Source organism: Henckelia pumila, chromosome 4 (assembly GCF_033568475.1).
Source record: "Henckelia pumila isolate YLH828 chromosome 4, ASM3356847v2, whole genome shotgun sequence".
Taxonomy (NCBI): Eukaryota; Viridiplantae; Streptophyta; class Magnoliopsida; order Lamiales; family Gesneriaceae; genus Henckelia; species Henckelia pumila.
The window spans coordinates 160,933,273-160,952,272 of record NC_133123.1 but is presented as its reverse complement, the minus strand read 5'-3'; the positions used below and the strand labels follow the sequence as shown (position 1 = coordinate 160,952,272).

Here is a 19,000-nt window from a genome sequence, read left to right as displayed (position 1 = left end):
CATTGAAACTAGTTGAACCAATTAAACGGTCACTATCTTCAACAAAATTTGTCTCTTTTCCTTTCCCCTTTGTCGATTCTTTATAGAGCTTACATAGGTGCTCAGGGGTTCGACAAATATGTGACCAATGTCCTGGAGTGCCACATCTATAACAAACACTTTCAGATCTTTTTGAGTGATTTTCATTTTCACTCGTATTTTCATGCTGCCTTTTTGGTGGGTGATTCGTGACGTTCTTTTGAGATGAGTTATTGAAATAACTACCTCGATTATTTTCATATCCACGGCCACGACCACGACCGCGATAATTTTTACGTCCACGTCCACGTCCACGCCCATTTCCTCGACCTCGTCCACGACCAAAATCTGGTCTATGCCTTTGATTTTGGTTTTCATTTTTCATTACGACATTTGCTTCAGGAAATGCCGTTGATCCAGTGGGTCGGGATTGATGATTTCTTACTAACAATTCGTTGTTCTTTTCCGCCACAAGAAGACATGCGATTAGTTCAGAATATCTCGAAAATCCACGCACTCTATACTGTTGTTGTAGAGTTATATTCGATGCATGAAAAGTGGAAAATGTTTTCTCAAGCATTTCCATCTCTGTAACTTCAAGTCCACAGAATTTTAATTGCGAGACTATTCGATACATCGCAGAATTATAATCACTGACTTTTTTAAAGTCTTGGAATCTCAACGTATTCCATTCATCACGGGCGGTCGGAAGTATCACTTCCCTTATATGCTCAAATCTTTCTTTCAGCCCTTTCCATAAAGTCATTGGGTCTTTTTCTGTGAGATACTCACATTTCAACCCTTCATCAAGATGTCGGCGCAAGAAAATCATAGTTTTTGCTTTATCTTGTGAGGTTGATATATTATTTTCTTTGATGCTTTCACTTAGACCCAATGACTCAAGATGCATCTCAACATCAAGAGTCCATGGCATATAATTTTTTCCAGTGATATCGAGTGCAACGAATTCAAGCTTTGCCAAATTTGACATGGTGGTACTAGAAAAATAACAATGCATTTTATTAGTTAATTTCTATTAGTATGATAATACAAAATAATGAAAGGACGAAAATTACAAGTGCGTATATAAATAGATAAAAAATCTGTGGTGGAAAATCGCCGGTGAGTACAAAACTCGTGAGCATGATGATCATAGTCGTTATGAAAAATAGCCTTAGAAAGGTCAAAAACTCCATCTTCTTCTTTTTTGAAAAAAAACCGAGGAAAAAATATTTTGAGAGAAAGAGTGAATTTGGTGTGATTGAAAATGAGTTTGAGTGAACATATTTATAGGGCAAAAATTTAGCCGTTTGTGACCGTTGGGAGTAAAGAAAAAAATCGAGTATGTGTTGAATAAAAATTTGTGATAATGATGCAATGCATATAATGATAATCATAATTAAATAATTATGTATATCATATCACTTTATTATAAGGTCGATGCCGTAGACATTCTTTTATATAATATTTTGAAATTATACCAATATAGTTAGTATAAAGTCAGGTATAGTATATCATATCACATTATTATAAGATCGGTGTAGTAGACAGCCTTTTATATAATATTATGAAATTATACCAATATATTTAGTATAAAGTCAGGTATAGTATATCATATCACATTATTATAAGATCGGTGTCGTAGACAACCTTTTATATAATAACATGAAATTATACAAATATGATTATATTGTTTAAGAACCTTAGAGGCTTTTATACTTGTCGTATCCCTTACCGGGAGTGTGGGATGTCGTCTTAACATCCTCCCAAGATTTATAACAAGTTTTGAAAAAAAACTTATTTTTTCATAACATGATATTATATATTAATATATACACAATAAAAATATATAAACAGTAAAATAAAAATTCTTACTTGTTGAATATTTTTGACTTCTTCTTATATTTTGGAGCGTCGAAAAATATAGAGAACCTTCGAGCGATCGTGCTGATAACGTGTTGTGAAAAAGTAAAAATTTACGGTAAAAAGTAAATACTCCAAAACTCAAAATATATCAAACTCTACACTTTATAATATTTTTCTCTCAACTCAATTGTATTTTTCATCACAAATGAAGACCTATTTATAGATCCATATTTGAGATTAGTCCAAAAATAAATACATCATCATCTACATCATCACACACTAATTTTCCACATTTTACAACTCAATATTCAACATTCAACATTCAATATTCAACATAATATTAATAATAATAATATTTTTCAACAGATATATAATAATTGAACTATAGGTTAATGAATTGAAGAATTTACCATATAAACATCTTTAGAAATTAAACATGGAGGAAGGTTTAACAAAGTCACACCTTCATAATTCTCTCATTAATTGATCGCAATAATTAATTTATTCCTTAAACTTGTTAGAAAATTTTAGTACTCTAGCTATAACCTTGCAATTACCATAGCTTTAAATAGGATTATCTCGGACTAATCACGAATATCTAGTGTAACATAATTACTCGGTCTCTGAGAACATACAAACTCGACTTCAATTAGGGCGCTTGAAAGAAAATAAAACACGCAACACCCTCTAAGAATTTTATGTTTTTGCTATCCCTGATTTATAAAAAGTTTTTCTGTACTCCATGTGCCCACCAATCATTTTTGAAGTGAAAATATGTATAAACAATTGAAAATCAAGTATAAATATATGAAATTTCGGTACTAACTATTTCATATATGGAATAAAAATAGGTTTTATTGTTATAAAACTCTTTGTATTATATTTCATCTCTCTACAACTGAAAATATAAATCATGATTTTGTACTCAATTTGAGCTAATTGATGCCAAAAAATATATAAATCAATACATGAATTAAATATTTTTGTATTCAATTTTCTTAAATTAGTGCACACAATTGTTAATTTTTGTGATTCTCAAAATACTAATTTATGTACTGATTAATAATGAAAATGCGTTTTAATATAAACAATTTTTTACATAAACATGTATGTACAATAAGCTTTTGATATTAATAAAGTTGTTATAATGTTATAATCAAAATATTAATTTTGATACAAGATCTGAAACTCTTAGTACTCAAATATCATTTATTAACTAATACCATATATTTAAATTTTTGTACAGATTTTCATCAATGAAAAGAAATGTGGGAATAAGGAGTTCAAAAAAAACTTTTTCTGACACAGGGACTGAATCTTAACTCACATTTGAAATTAGGAAGTAGAAAGTGAATCTCAAATTTCCCTTATTTTTTAATTGTGGGAACTGGGAACCATTCTTGCAGAATATTTATTTTTAGCCTCTTTTTTTTCTTTAAAATAAGATTTATGAAATACATTAATTATTAAAAAAAAACTTATTAAAACTAAGAATTTTAAAATTTCTTTTAATTTTTTAACAATAATTTTTTAAAAAAACAAATTTTGACGGGCTACTATGATGTGGAGTTGGATCCAATCCGATCTCAAAATTGGATCCAATGTGGTTTGAAATTGGTTATATTGTTGTTTTATTATTGCATGATCACGATAAGAAAACAATTTATCGTAATATAATGTTAGAAGAAGGAAAATTTGCTCAAAAATCCCCAAATGCAAACATGTTTTGCTTTCCTAGTCATAAAATGTGGTACAAAACAATATAATATGTGGTACAAAATCATACAAAATGTGGTACAAATTAACAAAAAATGTGGTACAAAAAAGTGGCTAGGGAGTGCAGAGCAAAACATGTTTGCATTGGGGATTTTTGAGCAATTTGCACTTAGAAGAATAACATTGCTTAATTAATTAAGGACATATATATTCAAAACATGCGATTAAAAAAAATGAATTTTATTTCAACTCGATTTCAACCCATTTGCGTCAAGTACTAGATGAATTTGTACTCGAAAAAAAAGTACTAGATGAATTGTTTCTTATAAAATAGAAAACATGATAATCCCGTGAAAATAGCTCTTATATGAGGTCCATTTACGTAACATGATTAGGGGTGCAAACGAACCGAATCGAGCCGAATAATGGTAAAATTTTAAGGTTCGAATTCGGCTCGATAAAAGTATATTCGAGTTCGAGCTCGATTCGAAGTTCGATAATTTCAAATATTTTGGCTCGAGTTCGGCTCGAAATGAAGTTCGAGTTCGAGTTCGGTTCGAAATATTCGAACCTATTCGTGAACTATTCGGATATTATTGTTCGAAAGCTCGAAATGTATATATATTATTATATAATTATATTATATTAATTAAATATTAAGGCTCGCGAACTATTCGCGAACTATCGAACGGAGTAATTTCGGCTCGAGCTCGACTCGAAAAAATGTTCGAACATGTTCGAATTCGGCTCGAGTTCGATAAGCTCGAATACGAATCAAATATTTATCGAGCGGGCTCGTAAAACTCACGAACAGGTTCGGTTCATTTGCACTCCTAAACATGATGACCATGTGAAAGCTAGCTATTTCCATTTCGTCCCACACCGTAACTCCACTCAAATCACGTATAGTCTTTCTATAACATGGTAAAAGTGGGTGACTGGCATTCTTAAAAAAAAAAATTGGTGTGAGTGATTGACTGCATCTGAGTATTTCATTACATTATTATTGTAATTGATAATCGGTCGGTTCGTTTCGGTCCGGAACTTCACTAGAAACCAATTGAACTGGTTTTTCGAATTTTTTTTATTTTTTTTAAATTTTAAAATTTTTTATTTTTAAAACTTTAAATTTAATATTATTTTTTATATATATACATGATTATTTGGAATTTGTACTTCATTAAAAAATTATTTTAATGATAATTGATTTTTTAAAAATTAGATAATTAATTATTTAAATAATTTAGAACTATAATTGACATTTTGAATATATTTACATATTTATTTAGCTTTCAAACTATGACAAATATATATATATATTTTTGTCTATATATATATATTTTTGAGTTTTTAAAATTTAAAATATATTATTTATTAGATTATATTATATAAACGATTTTTCGGTTCGACCGTCCGGTTAAAACGGTTCGATCGGTTGAACCATTTTTTTTAGGTAGACCGGTTCGATCACCGGTTCGATTATAAAAACACTGCTTATAATATTATACTTGTACTCTAAAAAAAAGTGAAGTGAGTGATTTGATGCATCAAGGTACCCTGCATGTGTCTAGATCACCAATTTCTGCTTGATGCAAGTCTTGCGCAAGATGCTACTAAGAGGGCTCAAGGAAATTAAGGGTATTCACAGTCTTGAACCAAAAAACTCAAATTTATCATGGACTCATCATAACACATCATTCTCATCTTAAAACAAAATGTTTATAATTCATAATCCTAAACCCAAAAAATAATTGTTTTACGAGTCTCATTAATCAATTTTTCCAAAAATTTTAATTAATAATATATATTAAAAAAAATCAATTGCATGGGGGCCTTAAAAGTTAAATAAAAAATGTTTTTTTATAATTAACTATGAATGATGAAGCCAGCTTGAGCTTCGAAAATAGAACCTGCAAGCTGCAACACCTATATGTTTCAATTTTATTTTTTTTATAAAAAAAATCCAATGTTGCAACCACCCTAAGTCGGTTTATGTCATTCATAATTTTGAATATTGACAAGAATTAGAATGAATACTCATAATTTTATATTGTCATTCATAATTTTGAGTTTTGTCAAGAATAAAGATGTAAATGAATTGAAATTATCGAATTCGAGCAAGTCTATTCTAATTTTTTCCCTCCCCAAATTATTTTCTTCGCTAGCTTTTATATAATATTTTTATATATTTTTCATATTATATTATTTATTATTAGAAAATATATTTTCTAACTCAAAGATACATCCTTATTCCTTTCCTCCTCTGTTCTCAAACCCTAATGATTTCCCAAATCTCACACAGACGCATATCCGATTGTTTTAACTTCTTCATCGCTCAATCATTCGAGTTCTTGAATCTGAGAACTCAAATCTGAATAGCTGCTGCCGCTTCTCCCACCGGATTTGCCTCTTTCCCGCCCTATCTTTTGGGTTCTGAGTTCTGCATTCTGACCATCTCCTTCCCCAACGAGTTGTTGTTTATTGTAGCTTGAAGTCGACCAAACCATTCGGATATTTGGCTGATTGAAAATCTGGTTCTTCGAATCTCCCCTCCGAGCATTGTTTTATAATCTGAATTTACTGTGATTTAATCTTTTTTTAACAATTTTATGGTGATTACGTATAAATTTTTTTAATAATTTTTTATTTAGTTTTTTTCAGTGGAAAAAGTCTTGTGAGTTTTGTGGTATGTTTAATTGGATCCTTATTCTTAGCTTGATTCGTTTACAGCTGTATAGAACAATATAATTTAATACAAGTATATTCGTTTATAATCGTTTTTTAGAAAAATACTTGGCCAAGTTTTTCTGCGTATTATAGTGCCAGTTTGTTTGGGCTTTGGAAGATGGGATTTCTCTCATCTCCAGTTACGCACCGTTAGGCTCATTGATAGAATGATGAAAGATGTATAATGTAAGGATACTAAGTCAACATACTTGATTAAGATAATGGTGCATGACACTAGTCCTCTGTAAAACTTGATCCAAGCATTGAATAAAGTAAGGATGAATAATCAATCAATTGTTTATCTTCCAAACCAAGCAGTGTCTTAGATAATAACTTTATATGCTACTGTTATATCATGAAATTTTTTCTATCAAGTACTTCTGATTGAGGCTGATAAGTTTTTAGGGACATTTGATTGTTTGCTCATGGATGCCGAAGAAATTTATGCTTCCTTCTTGGAGAAGGTGAGAAGGACGATGTACATTGATAACATGTCGCCAGGGGCAACCGAAACCGTTGTGAAAGCTGCTTTTGATCAGTTTGGTGAAGTGCTGAGTGTTCATTTCATTCCAAACTATCTTCAACCCAAAAATTTTCCAAAAGCTGCTTTAGTGGAAATGAAAAATCCAAAGCAGGCTGAAGAAATTATAGGAGCGATGGAAGTCTATCCTTTCATGATATTGGGAATGCCAAGACCGGTTAGAGCTCGGCCTGCTAAATTGGAGATGTTCGATGATCGTCCCAGAAAACCAGGAAGGAGAATACTATGTCGTTGGATAGATCCTAAAGATCCTAATTTTGAGGTTGCTCAGAAAATCAAGAAACTCGTGAAGACTCATGCTGCAGAAGCATCATTCTTGCTTATGGTAAAGACTTCCTTTTTTCACTGGTTAAACGAGGAACTTCAGTATCTGCTTGTACTAAATATATTTGCAGATTATGACGTTCTTTTAATCATAATAATGTAGGAACAACTAAAAGAGGAAGAAAAGCTCGCAGCCCAACAGAACGAAACCTTGAAAGCAAATTTTAGGAAGTATGAACTGATAGATGGCGTCCACGAAGATGGAACAGCTACACAACTGGCTCGATACTATAACATGCGTAGTTCAGATTCTTGATGGTACATAACTAATCATGATTATTAGCTATTCAGGCAGTTTGCAATTGGTGTGCCAATATGTGGCTCATTTATTGGTTTGTTTGGTAAATCAACTTGACCAAGAATTCCAAATCTCAAATAATTTTTTTTGAGTCATTATGGTGGAATTTTCAAGTTGATCTTAACCTGGATTTATTTCGTACTATCCCCTCAAAGTTAATTTTTTCAATCCAAATGCAGTCTAAGATGGTCAAGGAAAGATTTTTTAAAAAGTATGAGTTTTAAAAGCCTTGGTAGTTAGATCCACTCTATTAGAATGTACATTTATGCAATATATATAACTATCATCTGCCTTATGACAACTGAAAAGTGTGAAAACCTTCGAGTCAGATTAACTCCTCGCATTTCAGCTGTTGATATACAAACCACCGAGAACACATGTTAGAAAGCTTGTTTAAGCTAAGTATAAATTCATTTAAGTTTTAATTAATACTTTCAAATTTGATTAAACAACCGTTTTTTAAAATAGAAGATATCTTATTGTTTCAATAAACAATGAAAATAATATTTTTATAAATATATATTTGTTGTCTGGAATTTGAAATATATATTAAATTTTATATTTATGACAATCCCATCATTTTGTTTAATGTTTTTGACTTAAAAATAACTAAAATTATAGTAAAACTTGAAAACACTCTTTATCACTGGTACTGATCTCGCTTAAGTTTAAAATTATAACTTTACTTTAAATTAGAACCAGAAACAAGATCATATTGATAATCACTGGGTTAATAATTCCAAGTTCCCTAATTACAATATACAACCTCTTTACTACTTAGTACAACACCGGGAACTATCAAGTATAACAACGTGTGGAATTAAGGTTAAATTATAAATACATACGAATCAACCATAAAAGAGCTAATGCTATACCCAGAAGTCATGCCTTCCACGGTCAAATAGAAATCAAGGACAAGCTTCCTCGCAACAAAGAACGGATAAAAGAAAGGTAGATCTTCGGTTAATGCTGATGCAGTTTCATACTATTGAACGATGTAAAGTTCTTGTTTGGCTATGAAATATCGGCCGATCATGTCTGATGCTTCTACAGTAAACTGCTCTTGAAATGTCCCCATGCGCTTACTAGGTATGTCAATTGAAAGGTCCTGAAAATTTGGCAAACCCTCCACTTGCACGCCATCTCCACATATCAGGAACTGATTTCCAACAATAAACGACCCTGTGACACGGATTGCAACTCCATTTTGACCATGAGCGCGGCATTGAAGCTTCTCCACGACATGCACTAACTTCTCAGGAGGCCATTCACCAGCCAATGTCTTCCGAATACTTGTCAACGTTGTAAGGATGTTGTCTGGACCAACGTATTCTGTCCCACCAAAACTGGAAACAACAATGGCTTCATTTACGCTACATTTGAGAGGGGGATGGACCAAGCATTTTTTGTTGAGTGGGGTAACTTATTATAAACTGACAGTGCATCACATAAAATTTGAAACTTGCTCAATTGAATATAAGACCGCTCATTGCCCTTTTCTACGTCCGCCTTCTTTACGAAACACTGCAGCATTCTAGCAACACTCTAAACGAAATTGCATGGAAATTTTATTGGAATGGTGAAGTAAAATGTTTGGTACCTGAAAATTGATTTCTCTTGATATATAGTCTTTACGTGATGCCAAAGATCGTCGGACCCATCGAAAAGCAAGTAATAGTGTATTGTTAACATCTGTTTGAGACAAAAACATAACACAAAGCATATATCAAGCACAATCAATATGTATCGCCAATAGAAAATTGATCTTGTTTTCCCATTTGCATAAGATTCATTAGACACTCAGGTGGGCAGGCACACTTTCTTTTGTGAGAAAAATTTCTATCTAGATTGACAATTTAATTGAAACTTGGGTTTTTATCAAGGGCACACTTGAAATTTTAAAATTAGTCCAAGCTGTACCAAATGCTTTTCTCTCCATTTTGTCCATCTATGAGCCGTAAACAAAAATACAACCACCATAACTAGAGGAAATCCAAAACTGAGAGTTTAACTCACATCTGCAAGATCTTTCATCCGTTCAATTGGATCAAATATACCTCGGACAAAAGCACCCAAGTTGACCTCAGCATCCTCGTACTTGGTAACAAACGGGTGTGATAGCAGCTGCATTACAAGCACAATATTGATCGGGGGTTATATTGTAAGATTGCAAGTGTGGCTGAACAAAACAATCAAAATCTAGAAAATACTAAACAAGAAGCAATCAAAAATCACAATCTCATAAAAAACTGGTCAAAAAGCAATGAACAATTTTCACAAAGGCCATATTCTATTCACAGAATCCTTAGTTTGCTTGCTAATGCAGGTTGGACTTCTGGTTTCTCAAAATAAACAGAAGGAAAAAGAACTGAAAGTTGAAATTTTATAACACAGCTCAGAGAAGTACTGTAAAATTGATTAAATAATTGGGATCCTTAGTAAACATGCTCTAAAGTTGCCAATAAAATTTATAGTACCACATTAAATGTGTTACCTCACAGTAAAAAATGCGCATTCAGTATGAAACCAACACTTGTTCAAAATTCAATGACGGGACAAAAACTTAAAAGATAATCGACCCATTACCAAATACAACTGAAACTGATGGAACCAACAGCCAAGCATGATTAACCCCGATGCGATTACAGACAAGAACTCTACTCTTTCTCACCTGCTCAGCTGTTGGCCTGGCAACTGGATCTTTCTGGAGGCAAGCATCAACAAATGAACATAACTCTGGCGAAAATATTTCCTTTGACAGAGATGGAGATTTATCGTCCAAAATCTTCAATATAAATAGTTGTTAGAACCCAAGACAAGATAGATGCATAGCACAATATCTCAGAATGACAGAAACAGGGTGAACATAACTTAAATAGCTGTTCAAACACATCAACTTTCTTAGCACTTATTTTGCGGCATAACATGGATTGTAATGCACTTTTAGCGACTAATATAGTGCGTTAACATGTTCAAAATAGTTTCAAGGTCAAATGGTTAAAAAGTTGAAAAAAAGAGGCATAATTAACTTTTGTCTAAATCGACCTTGGTAGAAGCAAAACGGTTCTAGTTAACTTAATAGCATCTAAGTGACTAAAATGGAATTGAACGTTACAAAATTAATTGGCTTCATGAGAAAAATAATTACACGAAAATTTCATAAATGAAATTAATGAATGAGCGGCAGCGTGTCAAAAATGTTTACCTGCAACATGAGATTAACAGGGCCTTCATTAGCAGAGTATGGAAATTCACCCGCAGCACACTCGAAGAGTGCAAGCCCAAGGCTCCAAATATCAGCAGGATAAGAGTAACTTTCATTTCGTATTCGCTCAGGAGACATGTATGTAACAGTTCCAACAAAAGTTGCACACTAATAACATAACAAATAAGCGCCAGGAACAATAACATTACTGAGATGATTGAGATATATGCTTTTACGAAATTGCGGAACAAACCATTGCCATTGAATCCTCTAGTCCCGCGCTAATGCCAAAATCTGTAATCTTTGACTCTCCTTTCAGATTTACGAGCAAATTTGCAGGTTTGATATCTCTATGAACTAAATGTCTATCTCCGTGCAAGTAACTTAGTCCCTTATCAAATAAATGAAATCAGGAAAAAAAAAATCAGAAACGAGAATTCATGAACCCAAAATTTTGCTTACTAATAAAACTGAAACTTAAGAAACCATCTTACGAGCAAAAGTTCTTTCACCATAGAGGAAAGTATTGGCTCTGGTATGCTCTTCCGAACACGGAGGATATCTGCCAAAGATCCACCATCCATATACTCTAAAGCTATGCTAATCTGCCCAGAGTCTGGAGTGTAGAAAGCACCATAAAACTGGACAAGACCTTGATGACATGGTGCTTCACATAATGTTCTTATTTCAGTTAGAAGTTGTTGCCTTTTCTCCTAATAAGAAATGCACATTATCACATTAGACATAATTATAACTAATGTACTCTTCTTCCATATATTACCATCTGCTTGCATACACATCACACACATATAATTTACTGTGATCTTTAAAAATATAAAATTAACTTACAATATATGAATGAGACACGTGAGAAATTAAATTTAAATAAACCATAAATAATTTTAATATTGAAGTGAGTGAAACAAGATCATTTAGGAATAGATTTTATGAGATTTGTTGGATAAATAAATAAATTTGAATAATTCATCACTATAAGCTGTTGTCATAAATATTTATTTAAAAGGTGGAGGAATATTTTTTCCACACTCTTAACAATGCCAAAGTTAGTTATTCTAAAACACTACACAATATTAGTACGGATTATATTTAGATACATCTCCACTCTTCTTCACCACTTCTCACTTTCCTCTTTTAATATATAGTTATTATTTATCCCTTGTTTTAATAGCAAATCATTATCGTGCACACCGTTTATTAAAATTTGCTCTGTTTTCTCGCATATATATAGCAACAAGATGGCTAACAAGAACAAAATAGTTAGCTGCACGGTATGATCATCTGGCAAGCATTCCTCTAGTTCAAAACTTTTGTAGGCTTGTAAAATTCAGATAAACAGATCCACTTATGAAGAGAGCATTATACTTCTCAGTTATCATTCCTAGTTTTTCAACACAACATTGAAGTCAACAGTATCACATTTGGAAATTGGAAATCAACAATGAACATAAAGAAACAGACAATCAAATTCATTCCAATCAATGCCTCAAGAACACAACCAAATTCAAGAAAAAAGAGTAACAAATGATGCAAAAATGTAAACCTTTTCAAAAATATTAATCTTCTTGAGGGCAATGATCCTATGATTTGGAATATGAATTGCCCTCTGAACAACACTGCTCGCACCACTACCAATGCACCCAAAGATCCTCATCTCATGCGAGGCACACCTGTATGTTTTCTCAGAATCATCTGCGAAAAACGCGGATGATGCGCATTTCTGCAACCCAAGCTCATTGATGTTGTATATATTGTACGATTTGCTCAGCAAATTAACTGCCCCACCATCGGATAGCTGATCCAGCAAGTTCAAATAAAACAAGAAAACCCACAGACAGAGCATTAAATTAAAACTAACAAAAAGATACAATCTTGAAAATTATGGGGAGTAAAAATCGAAGCTTTACCATGCAAGAATCTGAAGGGTCGATTATTGAGTCAGATGGGAACCCTTTTTCTGCATCAAACAGTGGCACTAGCTTCCTCTTCAATTCCTCCAGGCCAGCCATGGGAAGTGCAGATTCTTGAAAATATGCTGAAGCTAAACATGCATTCGGAATTTACAAGAACCCAAATTCTGGGAAGGAACGAGTATCGGAGTCGGAGAAACTTGGGTTTTTTTATAAGAAAAAATAAAATACAAAAATCTGCCAAAATGTCAAAATAATCCCTTTTTTTTTTAGAACCCAAATTCTAGGCAGGATTACAGGAACTAGTAATCGGAGTCGGGAGAAACTTGGGGTTTTTTTTTTAAATAAGAAAACATAAAATACAACAACCTGCCAAAATGTCAAAATAAATGTTAAAAACTTTTGAAATCATAAAAAAAAAAAACAACAATAAGTTTTTAATAAACCAAAATGATCGTCGTATGGATTTATTTGAAAATTAGGTTCTGTTATTTTAGGAACAAAAATCATATAATCAGTTTACTTGGTCTTATCTCAAATTTGATCCATAAAAAGGCAAACAAAGGGAACCGAATTAAATCGATTTTCAGTTGGCATTTGGGCCAATTTTCTAAAATTTAATTTACCCTTCTTCTAGACATATGACCGTATGGCTCTATTTTCTATATTGTAAAAGGTCATTTTTTTTTAAAAAAAAAACGTTGACCCAGTCTATTTTCCCGATTTTTCCTGACCTTCTAAAATTTAATTTACCCTTCTTCTAGACATATGACCGTATGGCTCTATTTTCTATATTGTAAAAGGTCATTTTTTTTAAAAAAAAAACGTTCACCGAGTCTATTTTCCCGATTTTTCCTGACCAAATTATCTTACTCACAAAGTTCTGAATTCTTCTGAGCGACTTAGAGTTACATGAACTTAATCAAGAAACCGGAATCCTGGAATTATCCATTTTCATGTCGCGAAAGTTGGATTCTGATGATGGTTTGCTAAACCGGGGCCCGGGTTGTCAGAGTAGTGAAGTGGGCCTGACGTGATGACTGGGCTAGTATGGGTAAAATGTGATATGTCCCTCCCTGATCGAGATGATCTGCACACAAGGGAAAGGAATGAAAGCACGTTAGTGGGACGCCGGAAGGTTTTTCCGGCGGGGCCACTCCGATGCTTAAGTCAGACTTAGAAATAGAGTGGGCTTTTAGGAAAAATGAGTATAGTGCTTTGGAATTTTAGATGAACATACCTCTATGAATACCTGTGGCCAGATATTTATAGGCCTTGGAGTGAGAGAGTCACTCCGCATTTCCAGGGTAGTGACCACGATCTGGGTCGTGGGTGCAAGAGTTGCCCACGTTTACCTGTCACGCATGATGGAGCCGGAAGGCCAGGGATTATGGCAATCGTGGGGATCATGCCCTTGAGAAATGGGCTTTGTCTAAGTCACGAAGACCTGGTCTTCTCGGGATCCTGAATCTCCCGGACTGCCTTTATACAGCCCTGCTACCCCTGGATCTGCAGGGTATCACCACTTCTTCCTAAAATAGTCGGGCTAGAGTCTCACTCACTGTCCTGACTAACAGCCCTGTTACCCCTGGCTCTGCATAGCCCTGCTACCCCTGGCTTACCAGGGTATCACCACTCCTCCCTAAAATAGTCGGGCTAGAGTCTCACTCACTGTCCTGATTAACAGCCCTGCTACCCCTGGCTCTGCATAGCCCTGCTACCCCTGGCTTACCAGGGTATCACCACTCCTCCCTAAAATAGTCGGGCTAGAGCCTTGCTCGCTGTCCTGACTAACAGCCCTGCTACCCTTGGCTCTGCATAGCCCTGCTACCCCTGGCTTACCAGGGTATCACCACTCCTGATGTATTTATCTTCAAGAGAAATATATGTTCAAATTTTCAAAAATGTGGTAGGGTTGACGTCAGCCCTAGAAATTTGAAAAGACGGGTAGGGGTCAGTGGACGTTACCTGTCCTTTCACCTGCCCGCACCATCATTACCCTTCCCGGTTCAACTTCTGAAGCTCACCCCCACCATTCGATCCTCTCTAAATCTACGGCCTAGATTCACCATGAATCTGTATATATAAGCCATCTCCTCTTCCACAGTTCACTTTCTTCCTCTTCTCACATTTACCTCCTTCTGCAATTTTTCCGGCTGCTACCCCTCAGCGATTTCTTCAACCTCCGTTCGCGTGTACTCATCTTCTTGTAAGTTTTCCATCCACTCCCTACTACATTCCCCTTGTTTTTCTTCGCGAAAATGTCTGAATCGACATCGTCAACCTCTGGTGCCAATGCCCGTGGCTCCGGTAGCATAGAATCGGCGGCTCTACGCCATGATTCCCCACCCCCTGTCACTTTCGGTGTTCAGTCGAAGCTAGCCCCCTCCTCGTCTCGTCCGAAGAAGGCTCAAACCGGGACTTCCAAGGATAAAGGCAAGGCTAAAGTTTCTGCTTCTGGCCCTCTTCTAACTTTGCCCCAACCGAACCCTGAAGGTCCCTGGTTCTCCCAACTTACCAGTACCCTACACCTAGAATCCATAGAGGAGCTTCGGGCTATGGGTAACATCCCACCTGCATATTTTATTCTTATTCCCGGGCCCCTGGGCCGGGCTGACCAACCTCCCGAGGGGTTTTACACCTTTTTCAGGGAACAACTCAGGAATGGGCTGCATTTTCCTGTCCATCCGTTCTACTATAAAATTGCTGCTTTTTACAAGGTTCCTCTGAATCAGTTCCATCCGAATGCCTTCCGTATGATGGCTGCCACATAGATTCTTTTCAAAACTAACAATTTGGCCATCACCCCTCTCGTTTTCCACTACTACTATGCCTACCATTTTACGGAGATGACATTTTCTTTGAATGCCCGGCAAAATGCCCATTTCTTAGATGACACCCCCTCTTCTTGGAAGGGGTGGAAGGAAAGATTCTTCTATGTTCAGCTACCCGATGCCCGAACCAGACCCACCCAATTCTTGACAGCCCTTCCTCTTCAACCCGAACTCCCTAGAGGTTACAAGGTAGAAGAACCATACCTCCGTTCCCAAGAACTGCTTGAAAACCAGAAATTTCCTTCAGCCCCTCTCCTGGAAGAGAAGAGTTTGATTGCCTATGGGCTGGGTGCCCGGGTAATTGATCCGGTAGACCGGATAATTGACGAGTATGAAGTCCCGGACCCGGCTCCTGGTATGCTTTATTATCGTTTCGTGCTTGTTTCCTTTTTACATGATGTTTCTAATATGTCAGCTCTCCTTATTTCTTTATACAGAAGAGCCGGCTCCCAAGAAAAAGAAGAAATCAAGACTAATGAAGCAGGCCTTTGCCGAGAAACGGGCAGCTGAGAAGGTAGCCGCTCAAAGAAAAGAAGAAGCCAAGGCTGCGGAGGCGGTCAGGAAAGCAAGGGTCCTCCAACTTGCTGAAGAATGCCGGGCCCATGCGGGCCAGGCCCAAGAGCATCCAGTCTCCTTAACTGGTCCCGGGCTTGTCGTTTCACCGGCTGTGATTATGCCGTATATGGTTCCTTCTTTGGGGGCCGGGCTAGGTGACGAGCCGACCTCCCCTACTGCTAAACCCTCCTCCCGCTTGATCCGTAAGATAAAAGCTGTGGAGGAACCAGAGATGTTCGTTCTAAGCGACCCTAAAGAGGGGGCTCCCCTTTCTCCCTCTTTTCGGCCCTTGGCGCCCTTTTACCAAGCTGCACAGGGCTCTAGTCCCTTGGGTGCCAAGGAAAACATATTCTAAGCCGGGGCCTCTGGCCGAGGAGTATGGATGCTGAAGGATCTCCTAACCCCTGCGGAGCAGCTTCATCTCTATCATCAGGGCCCGAATGTCAAATACTTCGAGGGCACCAACCGGATTATATCTGTGAGTCTGTTATGCATGGCTTGAATGATGTTTCACTTTCTAATACCCATGTTTTCAGGGGCTGCATATGCTGGTGGACAGCTATGAAGACATGACCCATTTTGGTCGGATCGAGACAGACCGGGCGCATGTGGAGGCGGAGAGGTCCCGGGCTACTACTGAGCTAAACAAAAAACTGGAACAGGATTTGGTGATGACGAAGCATACTCATGACCAAGCAGCGTCCAGCCTCCGCTCCGCCTTGGAGACAACTGAGCAAGCTCTTCAATCTGCTCAACTAGATCGTGCTCGCTTTGAAGCTGATCTGGGGCAAGCTCGAGATGCCTTAATCACTACTACGGCTAAGTTGAGGGCGGCTGAGAACCGAGCTGCAGAGGCTCAGGCTGAGGCGGCCATTGCCAAGGATAAGGCTGAGAAGGCAGTATCGGCTCTGGAAACCCGCCTGAAGTCAGAAGAAGAGCTTAAAGCGTCTTTCCTATCTTCTGCTGAGTTTCAAGAAGCAGTGGTGGACAAGTCGTACACCTTTTTCCAAGTCGGTTTTTACAAATGCCAAGATCAATTCAAGGAAGCCGGCCTATGGTTCTCTGGTAAAAAAAATTTTCCGGATTTGGACAAGGCCATTGACTCCCTCCCTAGTGCCAAAGGAGCTGAAGGTGCAAAGGCTGCCCCTACTAAAGGAACTCAGACAACTGAAGATGGGGGCCCTTCTGATAACCCCGCAATTTGAATTACTTTTTTGTAATTGGGCCGTGGAAGCCCCACCTTTTGTAATTGCTTTATCATCAATGTTACTTACAATTTCTTCATTGTATGATGTATTGAATATTTGAATCTTTCCCCGACATAACAGAACAAGGCTTGTCCTGCATTGGGTTCAACTGGGTGCCGGGGCAAGGAACCTCCCGGGCTTAGATAATGCCAAGGGCTTATATATGACTTGGGCTTAAATGGGTGCCGGGGCGTAGAATCTCCCGGGTTTATATAATGCCAAGGGCTTATATATGCCTTGAGCTTAAGATGGATGTCGGGGCCTGGAACCTCCCGGGCTTATATAATGCCAAGTGCTTATATATGCCTTGGGCTTAATACAGGTGTCGGGGCGTGGAACTTCCCGGGCTTATATAATGCCAAGGGCTTATATATGCCTTAGGCTTAAGACGGGTGCCGGGGCCTGGAACCTCCCGGGCTTATATAATTCCAAGGGCTTATATATGCCTTGGGCTTAAGACGGGTGCCGGGGCATGGAATCTCACGGGCTTATATAATGCCAAGGGCTTATATATGCCTTGGGCTTAAGATAGGTGCCGGGGCCTGGAACCTCCTGGGCTTATATAATGCCAAGGGCTTATATATGCCTTGGGCTTAAGACGGGTGCCGGGGCCTGAAACCTCCCGGGCTTATATAATGCCAAGGGCTTATATATGCCTTGGGCTTAAGACGGGTGCCGGGGCGTGGAATCTCTCGGGCTTATATAATGCCAAGGGCTTATATATGCCTTGGGCTTAAGACAGGTGCCGGGGCCTGGAACCTCCCGGGCTTATATAATGCCAAGGGCTTATATATGCCTTGGGCTTAAGACGGGTGCCGGGGCCTGGAACCTCCCGGGCTTATATAATGCCAAGGGCTTATATATGTCTTGGGCTTAATACGGGTGTCGGGGCGTGGAACTTCCCGGGCTTATATAATGCCAAGGGCTTATATATGCCTTAGGCTTAAGACGGGTGCCGGGGCTTGTAACCTCCCGGGCTTATATAATGCCAAGGGCTTATATATGCCTTGGGCTTAAGACGGGTGCCGGGGCGTGGAATCTCACGGGCTAATATAATGCCAAGGGCTTATATATGACTTGGGCTTAAGATAGGTGCCGAGGCCTGGAACCTCCCGGGCTTATATAATGCCAAGGGCTTATATATGCCTTGGGCTTAAGACGGGTGTCGGGGCCTGAAACCTCCCGGGCTTATATAATGCCAAGGGCTTATATATGCCTTGGGCTTAAGACGGGTACCGGGGCGTGGAATCTCTCGGGCTTATATAATGCCAAGGGCTTATATATGCCTTGGGCTTAAGACAGGTGCCGGGGCCTGGAACCTCCCGGGCTTATATAATGCCAAGGGCTTATATTTGCCTTGGGCTTAAGACGGGTGCCGGGGCCTGGAACCTCTCGGGCTTATATAATGCTAAGGGCTTATATATGCCTTGGGCTTAAGACGGGTGCCGGGGCGTGGAATCTCCCGGGCTTATATAATGCCAAGGGCTTATATATGCCTTGGGCTTAAGACAGGTGCCGGGGCCTGAAACCTCACGGGCTTATATATGCCTTGGGCATAAGATGGGTGCCGGGGCCTGGAACCTCCCGGGCTTATATAATGCCAATGGCTTATATATGCCTTGGGCTTAAGACGGGTGCCGGGGCGTGGAATCTCCCGGGCTTATATAATGCCAAGGTCTTATATATGCCTTGGGCTTAAGACAGGTGCCGGGGCCTGGAATCTCCCGGGCTTATATAATGG

At 37.6% G+C, this 19,000-nt stretch overlaps 2 protein-coding genes across 2 annotated transcripts; one reads left to right on the top strand and one right to left on the bottom strand.

Moving 5' to 3' along the window:
- Positions 1 to 5,826: 5,826 nt before the first annotated feature.
- LOC140865812 (ASI1-immunoprecipitated protein 1) lies at positions 5,827 to 7,588 on the top strand. Its single transcript, XM_073270585.1, has 3 exons — positions 5,827 to 6,134; positions 6,733 to 7,193; positions 7,296 to 7,588. The coding sequence occupies exons 2-3, from the start codon at positions 6,753 to 6,755 to the stop codon at positions 7,446 to 7,448; spliced, it is 594 nt and encodes a 197-aa protein (XP_073126686.1). The 5' UTR covers positions 5,827 to 6,134; positions 6,733 to 6,752; the 3' UTR covers positions 7,449 to 7,588.
- Positions 7,589 to 8,195: 607 nt separating this feature from the next.
- On the bottom strand, positions 8,196 to 13,088 carry LOC140863684 (mitogen-activated protein kinase kinase 3). Its single transcript, XM_073267278.1, has 9 exons — positions 12,621 to 13,088; positions 12,257 to 12,508; positions 11,190 to 11,408; positions 10,949 to 11,086; positions 10,696 to 10,863; positions 10,162 to 10,275; positions 9,507 to 9,614; positions 9,091 to 9,182; positions 8,196 to 8,836 (listed from the first exon to the last, which is right to left on the bottom strand). The coding sequence occupies exons 1-9, from the start codon at positions 12,720 to 12,722 to the stop codon at positions 8,476 to 8,478; spliced, it is 1,554 nt and encodes a 517-aa protein (XP_073123379.1). The 5' UTR covers positions 12,723 to 13,088; the 3' UTR covers positions 8,196 to 8,475.
- Positions 13,089 to 19,000: the final 5,912 nt, after the last annotated feature.